The 25804-nt window shown below is 39.2% G+C and overlaps 2 protein-coding genes across 10 annotated transcripts in view; one reads left to right on the forward strand and one right to left on the reverse strand.

Annotated features, from left to right (window-relative positions):
- LOC138349497 (uncharacterized) overlaps nucleotides 1-25804 on the reverse strand; it is a 691637-nt gene that overhangs the window by 201817 nt on the left and 464016 nt on the right. The gene's annotated exons all lie outside the window — the stretch shown is intronic.
- The window catches only part of Nmnat (nicotinamide mononucleotide adenylyltransferase), an 87662-nt gene continuing 74384 nt past the window's right edge, over nucleotides 12527-25804 (forward strand). The window contains exons 1-4 of one of the 9 annotated variants that reach the window (XM_069331143.1): nucleotides 12527-12855; nucleotides 15775-15863; nucleotides 17351-17485; nucleotides 22813-22875. In XM_069331143.1, the coding sequence (XP_069187244.1) occupies nucleotides 12723-12855; nucleotides 15775-15863; nucleotides 17351-17485; nucleotides 22813-22875 (420 nt within the window). In that variant the 5' untranslated portion in view covers nucleotides 12527-12722. The remainder of the gene's footprint in view (nucleotides 12856-15774; nucleotides 15864-17350; nucleotides 17486-22812; nucleotides 22876-25804) is intronic. The other 8 variants (XM_045739590.2, XM_069331145.1, XM_069331146.1 and 5 more) reach the window with 8 other exon arrangements.

Below are 25804 nucleotides of genomic sequence, written 5' to 3' on the forward strand. Positions count from 1 at the left end.
TAGTATCATAGCCACTCTTCTAGTTAATATATATTCTGCATTATATGTTGACCACCTATTTGCTATTGTATCGATGATTTTCATTTAAAAGTTAAATTACAAATGCAATGAACAGGTCATTAACCTGGTCACCAAATCTTGTATTAAATGTTCATAAAAATTAACATGCTTAAATCAATATTAATATAGAGAGTAAGTCATAATAACGTGCCTGAAAATTAGACACCCAGCCCACATGTTTGAAAATAAAGGAGTTGACGTTTCGGTCCATCGTGGACCATTATAAAGTGTAGTGTTCAAGTACGTTTATTGAGACAATAATAATTGAGACAAGCACTAGGTAGGAAACTATGAGGATGAAATTAGGTACTTTTTGGCTTTATTTTTGAATAAGGTGTAGGTAGGACAGCTTTTTAATTTTTTAGTTAATTAACCAACAATTGTTTAGGTATACACAAGTTACCGCACTCAAAAGGATAGAGTAGCTTAGACTATTTCTACCCCAGAGAGTGCCAACGAAAGTCAATATATAAGACAAGAATGTGAAGTTGAAGGCGAGAAGACCATTGAAGTTAATAATAATAAAGGCAACTATAGACGAAATGTCGAAGAGAAAGAGGTGGGAAAAAAGGCAAAATTAATAGCAAGAGAAGATAAGATAAGATAAAGAAAAGAGCGAGCCTATAGGGGCTAAAGGTAAGTCAGATCCCCTTTAGTTACATACTGAGAAAGGCAAGAGTCAACACCAACAAAGCCAAGACTAAAGTTCATATTGCAACCCGTTCTCGCACTTGTTTACAGTCAATATTGGCTTATTTAATAAGTGCATATGTGACATTCTAATTGATTGTGAATATTTTAGTTTACCTTGAAAAGCTTCATAGAAAACACCGACCTCACCTAACCTTCTTAGTATGTTAAGATAAGCATCTTATTGCTTCTTAATTACAATTATTACTTAACCTATACCTAAGAGTACCTAAGTAACCTAGGTAATTTTTGGCTTTATTTTTGAATAAGGTGTAGGTAGGACAGCTTTTTAATTTTTTAGTTAATTAACCAACAATTGTTTAGATATACGCAAGTTACCGCACTGATGAACTGGCTCTTTAGTGTGGCAGAATTGCCACCCCTTTCACCTACTGATAACAAAAGAAAATGGAAGTATTTAAGCTATGTCTAAAATATTCCGGGGCTACTGTCGTCTTGGTTTTCGTGTAGGATTAAAATATACTTGTTAGTTTATCTGAAGCTATTTGGGTGATCATAATAACCCTCACGCAGTCGAAATAGACCTTAAACCCTACACGAAGCTGTAAATAGAATACTACACTTGGTTTCATGTCGAATCTTGGATTGATTTATCATTTGTTTCTCGGACGGTAAAGGTAATTATGAGGGAAAAAGCTCAAAGCCAGTATGAATATAGCACTTAGAAGACACATGAGAACAAGGAGCTGGAACAGGACAGAGAGATGGAACCCTGCCCAATCACTTAGCCGTCAGAGATCGATTCGCCGACCTATAAGAAGCGAGACCTCCACTGTATTGAGTCCAAGTGATTGGACTCTTGGGTGGGAAGTGATCGAAAATAATTTAGAAAATAACAGCAACAATATCCCTCGTGCCCCCCCCCCCCCCCCACAAAAACAAAAGAACAATGTGAGAAATCTTCAACTACTCAGCTGAGCGCAAGACATTACTTCCATAACACACTATCTACATTCCTGATATTAATCATATTATGCACTTGTACGTTAGGAGAATTTTAACAAAACATTTCCAGTCTAACATATATCTTTTTAAGTTTTGTAAGGAGAAGCCAAATATACAAAATGGACTAGAGTTGCACTGCGGGCCACAACATACTTATATGTTATGACGTAAGTATGTTATGACAATTAATATAAACACAATTTCTGCATGACCCTGGGCGTGTGGCAGCGTTAATAGCCTCTCGATTTATAAGTCATGACGTTTACTTCATGGGTGTTCAAGTTCTTTATTACACTCCTCCAGCACCTGGTGTTAGTACTCACCTAGTTGTGTTTGCGGGGGGGTTGAGCTCTGGCTCTTTGGTCCCGCCTCTCAACCGTCAATCAACTGATGTACAGATTCCTGAGCCTACTGGGCTCTGTCATACTGTGTATGGAGTCAGCCTCCACCACATCACTTCCTAGTGCATTCTATTTACTAACTACTCTGACGTAGGCACTGAAAAAGTTGTTTCTAATGTCTCTGTGGCTCATTTGGGTACTCAGCTTCCACCTGTGTCCCCTTGTGTGTGTGCCACCAGTGTTAAATAATCCATCCTTGTCCACCCTGTCAATTCCACAGTGGTAGTGGTGGTGGTGGTGTAGTGGTGGTGGTAATGGTGGTGGTGGTGTAGCGGTGGTGCCTGGTGGTGGTGTAATGGTAGTGCTGGTAGTGGTGATGGCAGTATGCGTCGTAATCACTATACTCTTCGTAATAAAAACATTCATATACTCGCACTTCGTAAAGCTTCGTTCTGCTGTCGTGTAACATATTAGGCTACGTCCTCGACTCACAATCAAGGGACCCAACTTCAATCCCTAAGCAGGACACATTAAACGTCGGGGCACATTTCTTTTCACCTGATACCTACGTTTACCTAACAGTATAACAGGCACCCCGAATTAGGAAACTATTGTGGGTTGCATCCGGGGGAGTGGGGATGGGGGCGGAAATAGTCATTGGCCTGGGCCCTAGTGAAGGCCTCCATAATTCTAAATACAGACTTCCTGTCCCCGACAATGGGAATTATTAATTCAGAAATTAGAAAGGTGTAGTGGTAGCAGCGAGGGAGGTCGCCCCATTGTTGCACCTATAATTACGTTTGGTTAGGCTAGAGGAGGGTATATTAAGTTAGGGTAGGTTAAGTTAGGGTAGGGTACGTTAAGTTAGGGTTGGGTAGGTTAAGCTAGGTTGGTGGAGATTAAATTACGGTAGGGTAGGTCAAGTTCAGTTTGATAAGCTTAATTATATTGAAATAGATTAGGCTAAGTTCTTAAATCTAATTAACTAAACCTTTATTTCGCAATATCGGGGCATGCGCCGTATAAGTCAGGGAAAACAGTGATAGTAATGTCCCAGTTATCATAGACTTATACTTGTTCGATGATGTCTCAGCTATTATGGGCTTGTCTGGTGATGTCTAAGGCTATGTATGGGCTTGCACGGCGATGTCACAACTCTCTCGTGGGCGTACACAATGATGTCGCAACTATCATTGAACGGTGATATCACAACTATTATGGACTGAACAGTGATGTCGGGTTGCAAGCTGTTATTGCAAATTTCACGAAACACTATAACGATATCGGACAGTGATATTGCGAAATGTTAATTAAGAGCTTGCATGGTGTCACAGGCTTGCATAATGTCACACTATGATGAGATTAAAGGAAATTGTGCATGCCACTATCTTGCATGGTGATGTAACAAAGTCTTGATACGCTTGTATGTTGTTGTTGTTATAGATTCAGCTACTCGGAACAAGTTCCAAGTAGCACGGGCTATGGTGACCCCGTAACTTACCTGGCACAGGAGCGGGGCAAGTAGCACTGGCTATGGAGAGCCCGTAGTGAACTTACCTGGCACAAGAGTGGTGCTGAGGGGATACGCTTGTAGGATGATGTTGCTACTATAGTGTGTGTAATGCCGCAAAGACAGTGAGGAGGCTGTTAGGGCGGGGCGAGGCACGGGGGGCTGGGGGCGAGGCGATCAATAGCTTAGGGTAGGAGCCAGCAGGAGTAAGGGACAACTTTCACAGGCCTCAGGTGCCACGCTACTCGCCTCCTCTCGCTGCCTTGGGCTTCTCTCTTGAGTACTCTCTCATTGCCATGAGTGCCGGTGGTGAAAGCCTACTTAAAAAAAGTCTAAGTGTGTCTCTTCAAAATGTTAAAGTATCATTAATGTGATGTGTATACAAAAGTACACACTGGGACTTAATAAACACTTTAGAACACGGTATAACTGATGGTTTTGTAATAGTACCATTATAATAATAATAATTGTTTTCATAAGGTACAATGGGTTGGTTAGATTACATAAGATTGGTATTTTTACATTCTTGTAAAGCCACTAACACGCATAGCGGGCATTTCATTTTTCACGTTTCGGGCATTCATTCAAAATGCACTGCAGCAATTACCTAGGCGACGCTGAGATTCTTCAATATCATTGTTACTTTATCTTGCATCTTATGTCGTTCTTACATCTGCAACTTTAGTGCTGTAGCTGCTTCTCTAGCAGTACTTACCTAGATGACCCAACCCGTCCTCACACTAGGCTGTTTAAAGCACCGGCCGTCCTCCCCAGACGCATTCATCAATTTTAACATACTGTGTATTAAAAACTGGTTTGTTCTCATATATAAATTAGTAATATTACATATAAAAAATCTATGTATAGTTAGCCGTAAGTACTTATCAAAAGAAGGCACCAAGCCGGGAAGGCTATGCAGCACATAGGCAATCCGTCCTCGACTCAAGTCCATTACATTCAGCGGTCGACCCCACAGACGCATTCATACATTTTTACATGCTGTTCATTCAAAACGGGAACTTTCTCAAATATAAATTAATATTATAACGTATTAGCATATTGTGCATATATAGGCATACGTTAGGTGTTTAGGTTCTGTTGGCAATTATTTGTATTTGAAGTACGCATTAATAGCGTTGTGCTTCGAACAAAATTCGTCAATGAAGCACTTGTTCCAGAAATGCTTGAACAACAGTTGTGAGTCGTGTGTAAACCGTTTTTCATTCATAAACAGGGGGTTTATCGGGTGCATGGAGTCACTTTTAGGTCTTTGTTTGGAGGACGGATTGCATAAAGAGGGTTTGGCGGCTGGACTAATGAGCTTGTATCCTTGTATGTGAGTATTGGCTGAGGTGTCTATGAGATGGGCGATCTAGCTCTTTACGCACAGCCTAAAAGCTGTTTGTAGAATATCCTGGCCAGGGAGGATTTACTGGGCGTCAATCCTTAACTGTAGCCTCTGTTTACCCAACAGTAAAATGGGTACTTGATTGTTAAACAATTTGGCGGAGTCGTATTTCCGGGAAGATAGGAGTAAGGACTTGCCCGAAACGCAACGCGTGCTACCCCCCTTCTTCCTCGCCTAATTCTGCTTGCGGGGGTTGAGCTTCGGCTCTTTGGTCCCGCCTCTTAACTGTCAATCAACTGGTGTACAGATTCCTGAGCCTACTGGGCTCTATCACATCTACATTTGAACTGCCCGAAACGCATTGCGTAATAGTGGCTTTAGGCATTGTATGTACTAGCTCTATCTATATATCGATCCATTAATGTAACATTACTTGTATGTATGTACCCTTCCTGAATAAACATATTTATTTATTTATTTATTTATTTATTTATTTATTTATTTATTTATTTATTTATTTACATTTGAAACTGTGTATGGAGTCAGCCTCCACCACATCACTTCCTAGTGCATTCCATCTGTTAACTACTCTGACACTGAAAACGTTCTTTCTAACGTCCCTGTGGCTCATTTGGGTACTCAGTCTCCACCTGTGTCCCCTTGTTCGCGTACCACCCGTGTTAAACAGTTTATCTTTATTTACCCCTGTCAATTCCTCTGAGAATTTTGTAGGTAGTGATCATGTCTCTCCTTACTCTTATGTCTTCCAGTGTCGTGAGGTGCATTTCACGCAGCCTTTCCTCATAACTCATGCCTCTTAGTTCTGGGACTAGCCTAGTGGCATACCTCTGAACTTTTTCCAGCTCGTCTTATGCTTGACAAGGTACGGGCTCCATGCTGGGGCCGCATACTTCTGGACTGGTCTTACATATGTGATATACAAGGTTCTGAATGATTCCTTGCACAGGTTCCTGAAGGCAGTTCTGATGTTAGCCAGCCTCGCATACGCCCCAGATGTTATTCTTTTGATGTGTGCTCCAGGAGATAAGTTTGGTATGATGTGTGTGTACTGTGTGTGTGTGTGTGTGTGTGTGTGTGTGTGTGTGTGTGTGTGTGTGTGTGTGTGTGTGTGTGTGTGTGTGTGTGTGTGTGTGTGTGTGTGTGTGTGTGTGTGTGTGTGTGTACCTTCCTGAATCGCTCTATATCCCTTGACGTTTAAGCTCTTTGTCGTAATTACTTAATGGTGTTTGTGGGGATTGAGCTGGTTCATCGTTCTGGCTTTCAAAAGTCTGGTACAACCAATTTCAATCTTCTATAGTACTTTGTTATAGCTGTAAAATTGTGAATTAAGTTAATTACCCCCACCATTTCATCCTCTAGTTGCTCCATTTATTAAGCTCAATGGTGGTGGAGTTATTTTCTGTGACTCTAAAAGTGCTCTGCAGTCCTTAAATAATCCATCACAATGTATGTCTGAAGTAGCTTGTAATATTAAATGTAATGTAATTTTTGTCAATGATAATAACTATTGTATAAAATTTGTGTGGATCCCATCCCATGTTGGAGTTAGAAAACATGACTTTGTAGATCGATTGGCCGATGAGGCTTGCAGGAGAGAAAACACTGATTATGACTTTGGACTATCTAATGAAATTATTAAAAACATACAAATTAATGAAATTAATTCAGATTTAGAAGAACTAAGAAATGCCCAGAGACCTGAAAGCTGCAGTATTAAAAGCTATGATAACTTTTGTAATAATAAGTATTTGTATGGTCAGCACAGTAACCGGACCAGGAAATGTGATGTAGTCATTGCGCGAATTCGCCTTGGCTATAGACACATCTGGCAGGTTAGTGAGGCTGAGCTACTACCAGAATACTCAGATTGTAAACTCTGTGATAAACCTTTAATGCTTTCACTAAAACACTATATTGTTGAATGTGAAGCCGTAAACGACTTTAGACTTCCTGGCCTATTGTGCCACCAACTATTGTACCAACCTGTAGTTCCTAATTAAATACCCGGGGAATGTACCTCACAGGAACCATCATTCTCATGGAAGGTACAACATTTCTTCTGTTTCTCAGGATGTCTTATATGTTGAGTCTCTAGAGTTTCTGGGCTGCTGCATCTAGTGTGCCCTTAGTGTAACCTCTATTCCTGAAGAAAATCCATAATTTTTCTAAATAACTGTCCTAAATTGCAACTCCACGCTAGATATATAAGCCTGATGCGTATTCCTGGTAAGGGAGTATTTTTTTTTATAGAAACAGCGTGACACGAAGTATATAGGAGGTACGAATGTAGATTCGAGTTCTTGTAATAGACCCGTGCCGGCAGGCACCTATGGACTCGTGTCCAAGTAGACACGAGTCCAGGAATGGCAACTCCGTCGGGTTTAACTCCACCGTAAAACTAAAGTCCATGTACTGTGTTCATCCATTGATGGAAGTCTTGAATTGCTTAATCTTCCTCTGGCATAACTACTTCAAATATATCATCACTGTAGCGGAAATAGAACAACGGTGCTGGGGCATAGGTTCTACGGAGCTCCGCGAATGCTGTATGCATAAAACCTTCCGCCATTATCACCAAGACTGCTGCACTCTGCGTCCTCTTTCCTCTGCCTGTAGGCCTTACTGCCGACCTGTAGGTCAGTGTCCTCCAGGATGTGTCCTAGACACTGCTCCGTCACCAGTTATGTGACGTTAATAACACTGTTATTAACTTCCATAAATAGTTATGGTAAAATTAGTGGTTGTAGCACTCACCTCTATATCCGCCCAAACTTGTGGGAGCTATAGGACTCTCCCAGGGTAACTTACTGAGATGAAGCCCACAACCCCCACTGATTACTCACAGTTATTTATTTATTTATTTATTTATTTATTTATTTATTTATTTATTTATATATATACAAGAAGGTACATTGGGATTGTGAGGATACATAGCATAGTAATAACATTATTGTAAAGCCACTAGTACGCGCAGCGTTTCGGGCAGGTCCTTAATCTAACTAAGAAACTTATAAGTAGGTAAATACTTGCAAAATTTATAAAAATGATAACAGTTATATAGCATGAAAAAAATAAAAAATGAGAGAAAAATTGTAGGTATATTAAAGCACATAGGTAGCTCAGAATGATTGCAATGACAGCTTGAATGGTAGTTTAACAAAACTTAGCAGGCACAATACAGCATATGGCTAGCACAGCATTTGGCTAACATTTAGTAACAGTAACGGTCCTGTGTTTCCAGCCAACTTTGCCAAATAATATATAAAAATCACATAATTTCATAATTCAACTGGGCTATGTAGTAACACTCAATTAGTCCAAATATATCCAATATTTTATATTTATGCAAATAATCGTGGGGCCGGCAGCGCCGCCACCAAAAAACAAAAATCAACTCTCAACGGACACCAACGGTTCTCACTGTAACTAGCTCATCAAGACTGTAACTTGTTTACCTAAATTAATTGTGGGGTTCAGTCCTTGAGCCCATTATGTGCCTCTGTAACACTTTCCACTACCGCCCAGGGGATAGATATGAGGTGCATAATAAAAGAATTAAATAATAATCTACTTGATGCAACAATAATTACTTGTTTTATATAAATTAGACCACACAGGTAGTAACAGCCGCTACAGGCGGAAATGCACACTATATAATTAATTTATTTCTTTATTATGCACCCCCCATACCCATCCCGTTGGGGAGGGAGGGTTAGAGGCATATAATCGGTTCACGAACTGAATCCCATAGTTCATTTAGCTAAGCTAGTAACAATCTTTTGAAGCTAGTTACACAATAGTTAGCGTTACATACACATGTACACACACACACACACATATATATATATATATATATATATATATATATATATATATATATATATATATATATATATATATATATATATATATATATATGTCGTACCTAGTAGCCAGAACGCACTTCTCAGCCTACTATGCAAGGCCTGATTTGCCTAATAAGCCAAGTTTTCCTGAATTAATATATTTTCTCAATTTTTTTTCTTATGAAATGATAAAGCTACACATTTAATTATGTATGAGGTCAATTTTTTTTTATTTTAGTTAAAATTAACGTAGATATATGACCGAACCTAACCAACCCTACCTAACCTAACCTAACCTATCTTTATAGGTTAGGTTAGGTTAGGTAGCCGAAAAAGTTAGGTTAGGTTAGGTAGGTTAGGTAGTCGAAAAATAAATAATTCATGAAAACTTGGCTTATTAGGCAAATCGGGCCTTGCATAGTAGGCTGAGAAGTGCGTTCTGGCTACTAGGTACGACATATATATATATATATATATATATATATATATATATATATAGATATATATATATATATATATATATATATATATATATATATATATATATATATATATATATATATATATATATATTGTCACGGTAATCTGTCTAGGTAGAGATTCGGCCTGCTCCATCATCACCTATTCTATCATACCTATATATTCTATATATTCAAGAACTGCAGCCACAAGAGCAACAACACCTCTCAAAACGTTTAGACAGAGTACCATCAGACTACCTCCCCCTCGCCGCACCTGGTGACGCCTCAGGATCACGCCACCTCTGAAACAAGCAGTTAGGGTGAGCCAACTCCTAGTTATCGACGATACTAGTGTCACCTGGATGGCCGTCGTTCCCTATAAATAGAAGCCAGTCACTACCACGATTCCACGGTGGAGACATCTCCCGTCACGCAGGGTGCAGTCGCACCTCCACAGATCTCCAGTATCAGGTAATGATACTGGTAATGACTCCAAAGGATCAACACTTACGGGTTATTCATGCCCGTGCCACCTCTTGGGTGGCTTAATCTTCATCAATCAATCACCATGATTCAGATTACTCCTGAGTGCTCTACTGAGTAGACCTGTTGACATATCCTGGTGTGGTAGCAGGTTTATGCAGTCATGCTCAGAGTATTTTAGCACCACATTAAAGTAAAGTAAATTTGATTGTTCCTATTGTTTGTTTTGCACGTTGTATTAGAGCCAAGCCTGGATATTATTTTTTGTTTTGTAAATTGTTTAAAGTAATGTTTCATATTTAAAGTATTTTTAAATGTTTCTTCTCTCTATCTTATCCTACAGTTACCTCACCGTGAAGACAAATTGCAGTCTTAACTTTTTTGCTTTTTGTTTTATGTGAATTTTATTTTGCAATATGAGATATAAATTAGTTAGTTTAGTTCATTTATTATGCACCCCATACCCATCTTGTGGGCGGTAGTGGAAAGGGTTACAGAGGCACATAATGGGCTCAGGGACTGAACCCCACAATTCATTTAGCTAAGCAAGTTACAATCTTGATGAGCTAGTTACAAAATTCAATATAAGTATCACATCAACAATGGGTTCGAGATCGACCCCATCAGATACAGGTTCTAAATTAAGCAACTGACATGTGTAGAGCTAGTGTCACAATTGATGTTTGTCCTGCACACCGCCCCCCATCCAGTGGGCAGCAGTGGATAGGTTACAATCACTCAGTTACTACCTACAGTTAGCAAACTGGGGATATTTGACTAAAATTTCTGGTAGCAGATCATTTTGAATGAAATATTTACACATCGCTGGAACATTGGTTATAGAATTGTCTCTAAATTCACGTATCTTTTCGCACTCCATCACATAGTGACGGATATAAATATATACAAAATCTATAAAAAAAAATAAAAAATACAATATTGGTTTTATGGAGGCCCTGGCTGACCAGGTTCGAATCCTACAGGGGTAGAGTATTTTTTTTATGCATATAAGCTTGATGTACAAACGTTACTCGTGCGGCCCCAGCATGCTCTAGTGATTTGATTAAATATCTATACCCAAAATTGTCAAGAGGGCTGTCGGGTATTGGGTTAGGATGATAATTTGTTGTTTTAGATTCAGCTACTCGGAACAAAAAGTTCCAAGCAGCACAGGCTATGGTGAGCCCGTCGTACTTACCTGACACAGATGTACTCGCCTAGTTGTGCTTGCTTTGGCTCTTTGGTCCCGCCACTCAACCGTCAATCTACTGGTATACAGATAACTGAGCTTCTCGAGCTCTATCATATCTACATTTGAAACTGTATGGAGTCTGCCACATCATTTCCTAGTGCATTCCATTTACTAACTATCCTGACACTGATTTTTTTTTTCTTGATGTTTCTGTGATTTATTTAGGTACTCAGCTTCCACCTGTGTCCCCTTGTGCCTGTACCACCCATGTTAAATAATCCATCCTTGTCTACCCTGTCAATTCCCCTGAGGATTTTGTATGTGGCGAGCATGTCTCCTCGAACTCTTCTGTCTTCCAGCGACGTGAGGTGCATTTCATGCAGCCGTCCTCTTACCTCATGCTTCCTAATTCTGGGACTAGCCTAGTGGCATATCTTTTATATAAATTATATAAATACTGTTTTTGTGTAAATAATGTCTCATTATTTATGGTAGCTACTAGACTGCATATTGAGAATTTATCCGAGGGGCCGTCATCTATATAAGAGAATGTCTGTCTACAATGTTAAATGGGATTCTTGTACTGTTATATGTCTATTTGTACTCACTGAATTTGTGCGCCCCTTGAGGGACTTGAAGTAGAGGGGGGTAGAAATAGCCTAAGCTACTCTATCCCTTTGAGATGTATTTATTGCTTATCTCAATAAACATGAACTTGAACTTGAACTTGAACTTGAATGTCTGTCTGTCTAAAGTAGAAGGTCAGACGCTTGGGGCTAGCCTCACCCAAATTTTCAAGATGACACAAGATGGTAGGAGGTCTCCTTGGCCAGTAAGGGTGGGCACCAATGCTATTTTTGTTTAAGAAATATCTCCGCACATAGTGGCTCCTGCGATTTTCATGAAGTATGAAACCGGAATTTGTAGATTTGTATTTAGTAAAGTTTGGCTGTTTTTCAGCATTTCATAATATTAATTTTTCTAAGAGAGAAGGAAAGTGGAAGATAGGGAAGGAGACTATTGGGCAGGGATGGAGGGGGGTAAGGGAGAAATGTGGTGATTATGGGGAGAGATTAGGAGATAATCACGGGAGACATCTCCCGTCACGCAGGGTGCAGTCGCACCTCCACAGATCTCCAGTATCAGCTCTTGATACTGGTAATGGCTCAAAAGGGCCACCACTTACGGGCTATTCATGTCCGTGCCACCTTTTGGGTGGCTTAATCTTCATCAATCAATCAATTAGGAGATAATGTTGGGGGAATGCACATGGATGTTCTCTCTACAGCATTATACTGTACTACAAACTACAAAGGGAAACGTGGGATGCCTGACTAGGATTGTTATCTTGCAAAAGTTTAGTTTAGAACACCCGGGTTATTATAGTTCCTGGTTAAATGAGGACCTTATACTTAATTCCATCACTGCTTACAGGATTAGGGTTCATAATACGATAATGCAACATTGGTCAAATAATGAGTATTGTAGTGTTTATAAGAGTGAGGTGAGATAGAGGTTCATGAGGTCAGGGCTGACCATGGTGGGAGCCCAGGTCATGTGAATATTAAGTTTCCCTGCCCCGGCCTATACCATTAACCCCGCTAACAAAACACATGCACTTTGTTCACCTTTGACACACACACACACACACACACCCATTAAATATGGGTCAATAGTAGTGATTAAGGGGAGTAAGGAGCTGGGAGAGGAGAGAGTAGAGGGAGAGAGGAGGTGGTGGGAGGCAGCGCTGCTCCACAAGGGCAAAATGTCAACAAAGTGGGCTGGCGTCGCCCTCTAGTCACTAGATGTTTAACCTTATTTGTTCACCTGCAGCGACTCCCACACACTCTAAGGGCAAGATGACTGGCTCACACCGTGTAGTTCTCCTGGCCTGTGGCTCCTTTAACCCACCTACAAATATGCATCTGAGAATGTTTGGTGAGTAGCAGGCTCTCACTCTGCTAGTAATGGCTGGCACTCCCAGCGCCGGTTTGATCCTCTCTCCCAGTACCTTCCTCTTTCACACTTTTGACAGGTTTTCCTTGTGGTAGATGCTGCTCACGGCCGTGCTCATCAATATATTCTTTTATGTGGTGTACACAGTCTGTAAGGCTACAAGTACTGCTGCTTCAAAACTGCTTCCCAGCGAGTCCAACGGAGGAAAAAATATTCCGATAACCCCTAATAAAACCTAGATAATTGGTTAAATTTTACAGCACCACTTGATTATAATAAATGTACAGTATCCATTAAGGTTTCACACTAGAGGGGTACAAGCCTTGACAGATACAGGTCACATTGTACCCAAAACAGTTTGCCAACGTATTTAAATCCTATATAACCCAACCTAGCTTGATCCAACCTAGTTGAACCCAATCTGTGTTGATGGCATATATGATAATGGAATGCTGGATTCTTTTGATGTAGGTTGATTACACACTCCATTGCTTGGAAAGGTTTAATAAAGTTCAGGTACTTCTATTTTCAATTCCACACCACCTCTTTAGGAGTAAAGATTTAAAATAGTTTAAATTCTGCAGTCCCCACAAACACACAGTTGGGATGTGTAGGTAGTGATGGTAAGATTGTTATCCCCCTTCTTCCTCGCCTAATTCTGCTTGCGGGGGTTGAGCTTCGGCTCTTTGGTCCTGCCTCTCAATTGTCAATCAACTGGTGTACAGGTTCCTGAGTCTATTGGGTTCTTATCATATCTACATTTGAAACTATGTGCAGACTCTGCCCTCACAACATCACTTGCAAATACATTCCATTTGTTACATTTTTCACTCCCTCAGCACTCTCAAGTAACAGATTCTAGTGTTATCCCAGATTAAAATCACTCCCAATGCACAGTGATATCTCTTAGTTGTTCCACAGTTCCATAGGGATCTGTTGCATTTAGACATTCTAATTGCATTGTGATAAAGTGTCATTTATATCATTAAATGACATTTTGTCATTACATTATGAAAAGCTATCCACCTTTTGTGTTATTCAAAAACAAAACTAAAAAGTACCTAATTTCATCTTCATAGTTTTCTACCTTGTTGCTTTAAAATCGCACTGTATCTAGTGCTACCCAATCTCCCAATCTTCATGTACCCAATCCAAACAACTTTACCATTGTGTTCATCGCTGTCTTCTTATATATGCTTTAAATTTGCTGTATGGTGCCTATTAATCTTTGTTTAAATTACCAATCAAGCTGTCAATGCAATCAATCAGAGCTTTAATATACCAATGTGCTTTAATATACCTACTATATTCTCTCATCTCATTTTTTTTCTTTCTTGCAATGTATCTGTTATCATTTTATTAATTCTGCTAGAATTTACCTACTTAAAATTATCTGTTAGATTATGGACCTGCCCAAAACGCTGCGCGTACTAGTGGCTTTACAAGATTGTACATACTATGCTATGTATTCTCACAAACCCAATGTACCTTCTTGTATATAAATAAATAAATAAATAAATTTAAATCTGTTTTTAAAATGAAGTCATTGTTTTACAGTATTTTGAAGATTGAAAATTGGTTTGTTTCTTATCAAGCATCCCTGAAGTGTACAACCATTTTAAGTGGAACAGACACATGGGAGTATGAGGTTTGATCTGAATCTTACGTGGTGTTGAGCATTTTCTCTTTTGTTACGTATGATTTGGGAATATATTTGATTAGAAGTATGGGTAAAGGACTGCAGGGAATTGCAGTATTGTACTGTACATAAGGTGACTAAAGAATTTTGTATTTTAGGCTGTAATATACAAACTTCAGAGTTGATTGAAAATTGCCTCCTAATATTTTATGGCACTATGTACGGTTGGATATATTTGTCTGCATTATGGTCAAGTGACACTTCCACCTCGAGAAAAACAACTCAAATTATAAAAGAAGAGGCTTTGCCAATCTGCATGAGATGAGAGAATTCAGTACACTACTGCAAGAGCTCGTCAATTGGGATTCCAGTAACCTGAATATATGAGTACAGTACTAGTCACCACTGGAGACGGTGGCTAGCCAGCTGCTCGGAGATGGTGGCAGATAGCTGCTACTCATACCAACACACTCACTTGTTTCATCATGTGCATTTGCTATTATTGGTAGTTCCTGCCATTAATAAATTGTGCAGGGCAGAATTTATGATTTTCTTGCTTTATTCAGAATATATTGTAATATTTAGTGTGTGGAGGCGCATTAGTCTGTGAAAAGTGTGAAGAAAAGATAAGAATTGGTGTTTAGTGGTGGCAACACTCTCACCTCCAACTCCATCACACACTTCACAAAACAAATGTACAATTTTCTGTTATTTACATCTGTTGACATCATGAAAGAGTGGTTTTGGTCGTACTTTACTAGAAATAAAATAGTGTTGCTTAGCCTGCAATAAGTACACTTTGCCTATGCATTTAAAAAGCTGGTGTAATATTGCTTATCCACATACTAGTTTCATATTTGAGTAATACAGTTGTGCCCAAATTACCTGTCACTTGTAATATGCACTTATAAAATGTATGAGTGGTGCAGTATAGGCCTATACCAATTATGAAATAGGAAATGTATATGTTTATCTCTCAGAATGTTCGGTAATACGTTTATTGCTTGTGATGTGTATCTATGTATGTATTAACACGATGTACTGAACGGGGTGAGAATAGCTTGAGCTACCTCATCCCTTTGTGTGTATTTTACCTCAATAAACTTATTTCAATTTCAATTTCAATTATGAAACCTGGTCAATTGTGTGCTTGCAAATACATTAAATATATTTTCATTAAAGTGAACTCTGTATTACTAAAATTTACTTTACATTTTATTACATTTAGAAAGATTACTTAAAATTTTACATTTATTTTTCAGAAATAGCAAGAGATTTTTTACATAGAACGACCAATCATAATGTTGTTGTGGGCTTAATGTCTCCAGTACACGACAAGTATGGGAAAGAGGTAAGCGATACAATACTCTAATTCTGTAAACAAAATTTGAAGTACAGTACAGTACTGTAATCTTAAAATTTAATTGAAAGTAGATTTGTGCTGTTTTTATTGTTCCTAAGTACTGTAGTTAGAGATTATTGTGATGAAAGCAATGAATACAGTAATCTAGACAGTTTTGTTAAAGATGACCTATAAAATACTATTACTTCGTTTACTCAGAATGTTCGGCAATATGTTTATTGTTTGTGATGTGTGTCTATATATGTATGAACACGTTATACTGAATGGGGTGAGAATAGCTTGAGCTACTTCATCCCATTCTGTGTATTTTACCTCAATAAACTTATATCAATTTCAATTACTTCGTTTTGTTTGGCCTGGGCGGAGCCACTATTATTTGCGTTTGGTGTTGAAATTTCTTTGAAACTGTTTTTCATTTTATCTTGGGTGTTTCTTTGCCTTTGGCTTGCTCAAACTCCTCCTAAGTCTTCATGCTTCTGGTGGTCATTTTCTTTGTTTGCAGCCTCCTCCTTTTCTGGCTGTGCATGAGATGGCTGGTTTTTGGAGGTTTCCTTTGATAATGGATGCTTGGTTGGTTCGGCCGAGGTTGTGTCTATTTTTGTGTCCAGTTGCGACTGTTCATTGTTACCTGTTGTCGATCCAGTATCCCTGGTCCCTTGTTCCAGGGCCCATTTTTCTCTGGTACTCCATAGTGTTGTCTGGTTTTGACAGACTGTGGTCTTCCCTCGGGCCTGTAATGTTTGTTGGGCTGCGACACTGTCCACGGTGTTTTTGGCGCATTTTTGGTCTCCAGAATTTTGGCAGTCCACCAGTGTTAATGACCTAATGGGTTCCTGAGTGTGCCTGGATCATGTTAAGCTTGTGTGTTTTTGGGGTGGGTTACATGCTGCTTTTTCCTCTTTCCATGGTGGGGGGGGGGATATTGTCTATAGCGCTCCTCTGTTCCTGGTGTGTTCCCCATTTAGTTTTGTTCTCTGTGGTGACATTAGCAATAAAGAGCCCTTCCAGAAAACTAATGTTGAATGTAATGAAACTCATTTTTCTGATGGGTCTTTGCGGGCTTCTTGGGCCCCCCCCTCCCTAATCCTTTTAGGGGTTTCAGTTTTGTTTTCCTGGCTAAAGGACTGAGATTATCTGGCAATGCACAAGTGTAATTAACAAGTGAACTGCTTTTTGAATAGGTGATTTGCTTAGTTCAGGGTTCTAATTTTCTATACCTGTACAGTACTTCATTTACCCTGCTGATTATCTGTTTTGGTTTGTTCCCTTCTTGTGCCTCTACACAATGGGCAAGATTTTTATCTCTTGTCTCTGGTAGGTTTACAATAACTTGGAAAGGGGCCTGGTGTGGATCGAATTGGTTGGCGCTATCCAGGTAGGTAGCAACAAGGTGCCAGCGTAAACCCACCAGAAAGAGTCGTTTCATTACATTCAGCATTAGTTTTGTGTGTATAACTCTTGTTTATCTTTTGCAGGGGCTGGTTAGTTCCAGTGATCGCATTCAGTTGTTGCGTCTGGCCCTCAACTCCTCTTCATGGGTGCATGTGAGTGAGTGGGAGACTCGTCAGGATGACTGGACACCTACTAGGGAAGTTATTCAATATCACCAGGTTAGTCAGTGATTATTACAGTATTACAAAAGACATATTGAAGCATGTCACTCTATTAATTTGGCTTTGTCTTGATTTATCTTTCAGAAGTGCTTCACTATTGATAATTTTTATTGTAAGCTTCTGTTATTGCTACAACTGTTTTTTAGCTTCTTATGCTTTACAGGGGATTGAGTTTTCATAGATTTGCGAGTAAAGTTATAATATATATATAGTAAATGTCGTCTTAGTATATGACAGACTACATAGAGACCTACACTCTTTGAATTTAGGGCTCTCTCTCAGGAAGGTATGGGGGGTTTCTGCCTGAACAATACCCTATTATTTCATTAGGATAACAGCTCAGTTATTTAGTAACAAGGAGTGACAGTTATTTAGTAACAAGGAGTGACAGATATCAGTATGGCTATTGAGATCATAGCAACACGGCAACATTAGTGTATGTGTATCTGCCTTCAGTCACAAAAAAAAGATAGACATGTGAAATATTTAAATTCAGAAGTCCACTGTAAGACCTATCAGTTTCACCTTGCCATGCTAGGTAAGAGCGGTAGCATAGGTTAAAGTGAACTTGTTTTCACATTCCTAACGTATAGTATAAATTCAAAATTTCCTTGGGGCACATTACCATGAAATAGACCAGCCTTCTAATCCCCACAAAGTGCAAATTTAAATGAAATTTGACTCGCAAATCATTATTCAGGAAGGTGGCAGAATGCAGTCTTGAATACACACACTAAATATTCCATGGTGAACTATGGTAACTGTCAATATGGAATAGCATTTTGGAATTGGTGTAGCAAGCAGTGCATGAGGAGCAAATATTTTCAGTTAAAATATTTTGAAAGACTTGCTGCCAATGATAATTTTAGCCTACCTTTGTGATATGAAGGCAAATACTGTAGATATATAATTGATAGAAATTAGTAGTTTGGCATTGATGGATATCAGTTTGACTTATGTTCTTGGTACTCAAAACTCTATTATAGTTAGATTTATAATGTGTTCAGATAAGAACTCTCATTCCTATTGTTTTTTTTGTTTTAGAAACTACATACACTACATGTACATGCTGTAGGTACTTTATAATTGAGCTATGAGACTCTGAAAGGTGCCAACATATTGTATGCATTGGGAAAAACAATGGTTAAATGGTTATTGCAAGCCTATAATATTGTGTCCTCTTCCCTTCATTATCCAATTGGGATGTGCAATAAATGACCATTGTTTCCCAGAAGTTATCTTGTCAGGAGGCAAGACAAGTGTTTAATCATTCACATGTTTAAAAATATTGAAAGTATCTTCTTGGAGCTGTCATCAGTTGTTAACTAGCTAATTGAATAGGCAAGCTTTTTATATATACGGTATATGTGTGTGTGTGTGTGTGTGTGTATTAAAGAACATTTTGTGGCTAAAGGATCTGAGGTAAAAGAATTAATGGTTGAGATGAAGAGCCATTCCATCATGACCCATTCTCCTGTTTAGATAGTACTGTACTTTCAGGGGAAAGCCTCTTGTGACTCCTTATCGCTACCATGTCTGATGTAGGTGCCATCTACTAGGCACTACCTTATCAGGCACAGAGTTCTCTTGTCTACCGGGGACCCAGAGCCAGAACATGGTCCTCTCACAGAGTTGAAGGAATCTTTGGCATTTATATGTCATTCCTTTATGGCACCACCGAGGACGGCGCCCAGAAAGTCGGCGAGTCAAAACAAACCACAGCTGGCTACTTCTTAGACCTGGCTCTCCCCTTCCTCTCCCAGGACGGGAGGGCTGCACGAACAAGCGGCACGACGGCGGTGATGTGACATTTGCTTGTTTCCTTGAGAGTTGGGGGAGTTCTACCTCCATGTTCGGTTTTCAGTTGTACTTTTCTTACATGTGGTGTTTATGTTATGCCTACCTCTCTGGGTGCCTAACCCCAGTCGATGGCAGACAAGGAATACCCCTAACCCCAGGATTTTTTTTCCAGAAGCCCCTTTCACTCTCCACCCTGCTTTCAGCCCTGTTTTGGGTTCAGGGCAGGGTTGAACTTGGGATGTGGCTTGGGTGGCTTTGGGGGTCCCTCCTCCTAATTCTGGCACAGAGGCAGTTGAGCCTCTTGGTTGAAGACTTTGTAGGCCTTCTTACTATCAGGACCCTTCCTTCGAGGCATTTCCCCTGTACTCTGCCGGTCTTTCCTGGCGGTGGGTGTGGATGATGTCCCCAGCCCCGGGGCCCCTCAACTACAGTTTCCAGGGTTTGGGGAGAGTCGGAATTGGGGCTGTGGGTCCCCTTTGACCCTTGGAGCCTTCTGTGGAGGGTCTTCAGTTGCAGGGTGTGGTTTTTTGTATCCTCCCTACCTCCCTGTATGAGTTGGATTTGCTTGCGACTCTTTCCCCAGAGTTTCGCTTCCTGGTGCCTTTGGAGCACAGCGAGCCTACCTTGTAGGTTCCCTCTTTGGTTGCTCATGAAGTGTATTTTACGTACCTCCTGCATAACCCAGCTTGTGCCTTGCCAATGAGTTCGAGTCTTCATTTTGAGTTTGGGTACTGTTACCCCCTTTCGGGTGCTATTCGAGTTTCTGGAGTCATCCTGGCTTGCAGACAATCTCTTGTTTTCTCTTGATTCTCGGTGCATTTTTTTTGTCGGACCCGCTCGCCTGAGTGGGTCCAGGCAACGTTGTATGGCTCCACTGACTTCATTCGTACTGTTCCCATGGTTCATTGTCTCAACTGAGAGGTTTACTTAAGCCCCTGCATCTTTGGAGTTGGACATTGCACGTAGCTCTTCTTCTGGGTTCTTGGGGTTCGGCTTTCCATGCCATTCATGTCCTAGGAGTATACAGTGTCTTTGCCAACAGTCTATCTAGATTCCGTCCTGACACCCCCTCCTTCCTCTGGCTCTGAGACGTTTGGGTGCCTTGTCAAGGTGGGGGTTTCTGCACCTCTTTCTCCCAGTCCAGCTGTTGCTCCTGATCGTGGTGCAATTGGAGTCCTACAAGGGGAAGGTGATCCTTCTGGCTCCTTGGTGGCCAGCCCAGTCTTGGTTTCCGGCACTGCATGCTCAGTATCCAAACTTGACAGTTTTTCTGTGGCTCCACCTCACCAAGTCGGTCCAGCAACTTACTACACTGTTCCAAATTTCTCTACCAGTCTTCGCATTCAGAGTTTCTGACGCGGGTTTTTTTTTATCACGTTAGGCCTTGGTAGCAGCCAGCTGTAGTTTGTTTCGACTCGCTGACTTCCTGGGTGCTTTCCTCAGTGGTGGCATAAATGAATTACTGTACTTGATATATAAATGCCACAGCTCCTCTCGCCTCTGTGAGGGGGACCAGGTTCTGACTCTTGGGTTCCTAGTAGGCCAGAGAACTCAACGACTGATGGTACCTAGTAGATAGCACGGACGTTGGAGATGGTAGCTTAGGGCAGCCACCAGGGCTCGTGCGGAAATTGGTGTTTCTCAGTACAGTACCTGTACTATCTAAATAGGAGGATGGGCCAAGATATTTATACAGCCAAGAATTCTAAATTTACAGAGGTTATAGTTCCAGATTCTCAAGATATTTAAAAAGTAACGCTGGCAAGTGAAGTATTTTCACACTATATAGCATTAACATTAAACATTATATGGTGAATGTGAGCTTCAGATTATATGTGTGTGCTTGAACACTTGTGTGTGTAGTAGAGTGATTATTTGGAGATGATAAAGGTTCAAAATGATCATGCAGCTAACTATAACGTTAATGTATGCTTTGCCTGTAATGTATTTTCATGCTGGGGCAAAACCTAAATTTCTTTGTTTTTTTTTAGATTGTTATGGGTGACTAAAGTTAAAATTAAAAAAAACAAGAATCAAGTCATACCTGTGGGACAACTTAGCAAAGGTTAAAGTAAAAAAACTTAGCAAAAAGCTAAAGTAAACTTGGTTACTTGAGAACAGTGCAATACTGTACTTACTAGCTAGTGACACTCGGAGGAAAGAAACTTGCCACATATATCCAGTCTAAATATTAATTCTGTCCTTTTAGGATTTAATTTAAAAATATATTTAGTATACTTGATTAATGAATATGACCAGAACAAATGAACCACTAGCATTCAGCTGGAAACATAATGGAAAGCTGCATCTTATTAAAGCAAGTTTTAAAATGCTGCAGTATAACATTATTACAATCTAATGAAGAGAAAAATTAAATGAGTGATTTGAACTTAGTAAGACAGTTTGGAAGTGCTTTAAGAAGAATTTTTTTTTGTCATTTATTAAAACTGGTATAAAATAAGTAAGCATTCTGGTGTATTTTGCTTAACTATTTATAAATTATTCAGTGAGCACTATAATAATTCTTGCTGAAAACTTTCATTGGAGAGGCAGCAATGCCACTGTGCTCTCCCTTTTTTTCAACTTCAGACCTCCTTGAGGCTTTAAAGACTGCCCATTTCTGTAATGTAATCTCATATAATTCTGTATTAGGCACAGAGAACAGTAGATTACATGATTTGTCGAGCAGCATCATTAATGATCTTAACTAGGATATTGATTTAATTTGTTATACAATAGAGTTCATTCTTATTCTCTGAGTGTAACACTTTAATACTGAATCTGAATTCCAGGATATTTTTTCTTCATATTCTTGTATAGTGATTAGAGAATCAGAGGATATCAGCGGAAGGCTTCATTGAGTCTGTGCTCACCATAGGATGTTTCTGGATTTCATTGTCAAAGCAGAAATCACTTTGAAACAGGCAAGGTTAATATTTTCTTTTTTGAGTCTAAGGTAATAAATCTAATTATGTGACCATGTTTCATCAGTTAATTATTTTGAAGTTTATTTAGAAAAGAAACAACTCTTAAGAAATACAAGAGACGAGTGGTAAACTTGATCTTTCCTCTATTGTTGCTCACTGCATTGTAGTTACCAGTTAAAAGACCAGTGAAAATGTGCATTTTTTTTAAGTATATGCCCCAATACCTGACTAGATTCGATACAGTATTATCTACATTCTTTCATGTTTACTCTGAGTATGTAGAGTTTTGATAAAATCTGATTACTGTACAGTATTTTGAAATTCATACAGAACATCGATCATTGTGTCCAGCAACTTTTGTAAAATTTAAGAATGCATGAAAATATATATATTTTTTTAGTTATGCTTTAGTATAATGAAGAGGAACAAGAAATTAGTACAGTATTGCTACAGCGGATGAGTTATGATGGTAAGAAACTCGGCATACAGTGTTGGTTTTTGCTTCTTGATCTTTGGTTGAGAGGTATTGATGATGACAGATCATGGCAAGCTTTTGATGTTATTATAAACATGATCTTTCTTCTTTAATACACACAGAATTTGATTAAGTCCACTTTACGCAAACTGGGCAGCTCCTCCAGTGTCAGCCGTCAGGGACGGGTAGGACCTGAGAATGTTTTCTCGTCGGTAATTGGTTTGCATGGATGGGGAGATTCTTCTGAGAGAGGCAGTAAATCGTAATAGTTTATCAATGTTGAAGGTTTTGAATAGAACGATTCATTCTTGAACATACATGAGCTTTGATGTAAGCTTTGTGGCTGATCTATTTCTGTCTCTTATGTTTTTTAATGCTTACCAGTGTAATTTATTATAAAAAGTTGTTTTTTGTTAACATTTGGAGACATTCAAACAGTCAAAGCTTTGTCTCGTGTGTTGAAGGATTCATGCCTCATTAATAGCTGGGTTTGTTGTTCACTTTTATTATTAGAATAATATATTCTCTGAAAGCTTGCAATTTAACCTTGTAATGCATTGGTGTTTATATCTATAGATCTTATTAGCCCCTACTATCACTATTTTAATGGGACATCTTTCATTTTAACCCCTTGGCCAGTTTTGGCTAATGGTATTACTAACACCAATTCTGTATGTCGAGACTGAAGACTAGTTGCTGCAACTAGTATTTTAGTTTCGGTTGCATTAATTTGAAATTTGATGGGCTTCATCATTACCATTTCAAGACATGTTTTCTATTTTTGAGGGTCGTATAAGTCAAGATCAGATCACACTCGGCGGAGGAAGGTCAGACTGGCCAAGGGATTTTCTGCTCTTTGTGCAGCTATTTTTATCCTTTTACCTTCCTGCTTAGAGGAAGGTGTAACATCCAGAATCTATCTCGGATATTTCAGGTCCTTGTTAATTGTATGCCTAGTGTTATAGGTCTGTGATTGTGTGTTGAAACATGTAGCAGAGTGCTTGGTTTGTTGGTTGAGTAACGGAGCAAGTGGGAAAAACTTGTGCCGACTTTGTAATAAGTAAAAATTATGTGTAAAAATTAATTAATTGAATGATTTAAAGGACAGTAGACCTTCTAGCCTGCCTTCCTTCTCTGCTGCAGTGTTGATTCTTCTCTCTTGTAAACACTGCTATTACTGAGGTTGTGAGGAACTAACAGCAACTGTCCCTCCACTTCTTGTGAGCCTGGTAATACAGGGTACCTATTATACAACTGCTCTTCACAATTATTGTTTTCTTATTAAAATTCTTAGAATTTAGAATTAGACAAAAAATTAATTCCATAGTACAGTATTGCTGTGAAATCTTTTGGCCTTCCTGAATATTTCAGCTTCTCTTTCTTCAAGAAGGTGGTTACTAGGTACCTAATAACAGAAATGTTTGATTTTGTTTGAAGTTAGTCTAATTTTTTAAATTAAGAGTACGAGTAATTAAGTTTATAATTGCACTCTTTTAAAGGAATATTGCCAAGAAATAAGTGGAAACTAATAAATTTGTTATATAATAAATAATATTAAGTTGATTTAGATTGAAGGAAGCATTTGTTACTATTTTGGTTTGTTAATAACCAAGTACAGCTTCCCTAGTACATGGTGTGCTTTACCTTAAGTGTAAACTGTCATTACTTCCATTATACATTGAAAGTTTCTGAATGAAGTGTATAAGGAGCAAGTAATCTTAGGCTTAATAACATGGCATGATGTATTCTATTTTGGTAAACATTACTAGAACAGCATATTAGAATGTATTGGCAATCTGATTCAATAAAAATAAATTAGGGTTAAATGTACATGTTCCTGTCTGTTAACAAGTTACCATACATGACTGCCCCAGTTGAATCTCTGATTTTGGTTTAACATGTGATGTGGTGGCGTCGACCAGGCCTCCAACCAGGAGGCCTGGTCGACGACTGGGCCGCGGGGACGCTAAGCCCCGGAAGCACCTCAAGGTAACCTCAAGGTGGGTGGAGGTGAGACAAACTTGGGGAGGGGGCAAAAGGATTTTGAAATATAAGCTGAATGACATAGTTGGCAAAACTGTAGTGAACTGAGCTTGAGGTGGGAAATAAAAAAGTTTGAACAGGAAGAGAGAGAGAGAGAGATAAAGGTCAATGAAAGAAGAAGGAACGTGGTTGATAAAAATGTACTATAATGTGAAACAAAAATTGGAATTTGTTTTGCTGAAGAAGCAGAAAAATGCAAATGTATTAAAAGTTGACATGTGCTGAATGAGGTAGTAGATCATTAATAAAAGTTTTCATATACAGGGGTACCTCAGTTTTCGTATTTAATCCGTTCCCAGAGACGGCACGAAAACCAACATATACGAAAACGAAATGAATTTTCCCATGAGAAATAATGTAAATTGAATTAATCCGCTCCACACCCCCAAATATATTAACTAAAAAAGACTTCTTATACAGAATAATACTCTAAGGTACCTTACCTTTATTGAGGAATCTTGTTGGCATATGGAAGACAGTGAGAAAGGGGGGTGGAGGAGAGGTGTTAGTGTTTGGAAGGGGAGTCCCCTTCCATTATAACAGCAATGATGACATTACTGGGATCCGGGAAAGTTGGAAATGAACAAATTTGTAATTTTGTTGTACCACAATCAACATAATTTGTATTTCTATATGCAATAAATGTAAATTTACATGTTTGGATAGGATCTTCATATAAAGTAATTTATTAACAATAAATTTTTTTAGATTGACAGAGTTTGTCAGGTTGCTCGATGAAGGACTTTAATACTGTACTGTTCATCTACCTAACCCAACACAATACTAAAGTTATTGTACATGAGTTTGGCAATTTGTTATGACTGCCAGCTGCTGAGGCTTCACCAGCTGCAAGTCCTTGGTATTCTGCTGAGACTTCACCAGTTGCAGGTCCTTGGCATTTTGCTGAGGCTTTACTGGTTACAGGTCCTTGGTATTCTGCTGAGGCTTCACTGGTTGCAGGTCCTTGGTATTCTGCTGAGGCTTCACTGGTTACAGGTCCTTGGTATTCTCCTGAGGCTTTACTGGTTACAGGTCCTTGGTATTCTGCTGAGGCTTCACTGGTTACAGGTC

This window comes from Procambarus clarkii, chromosome 25 (genome assembly GCF_040958095.1).
Source record: "Procambarus clarkii isolate CNS0578487 chromosome 25, FALCON_Pclarkii_2.0, whole genome shotgun sequence".
Classification (NCBI taxonomy): Eukaryota; Metazoa; Arthropoda; class Malacostraca; order Decapoda; family Cambaridae; genus Procambarus; species Procambarus clarkii.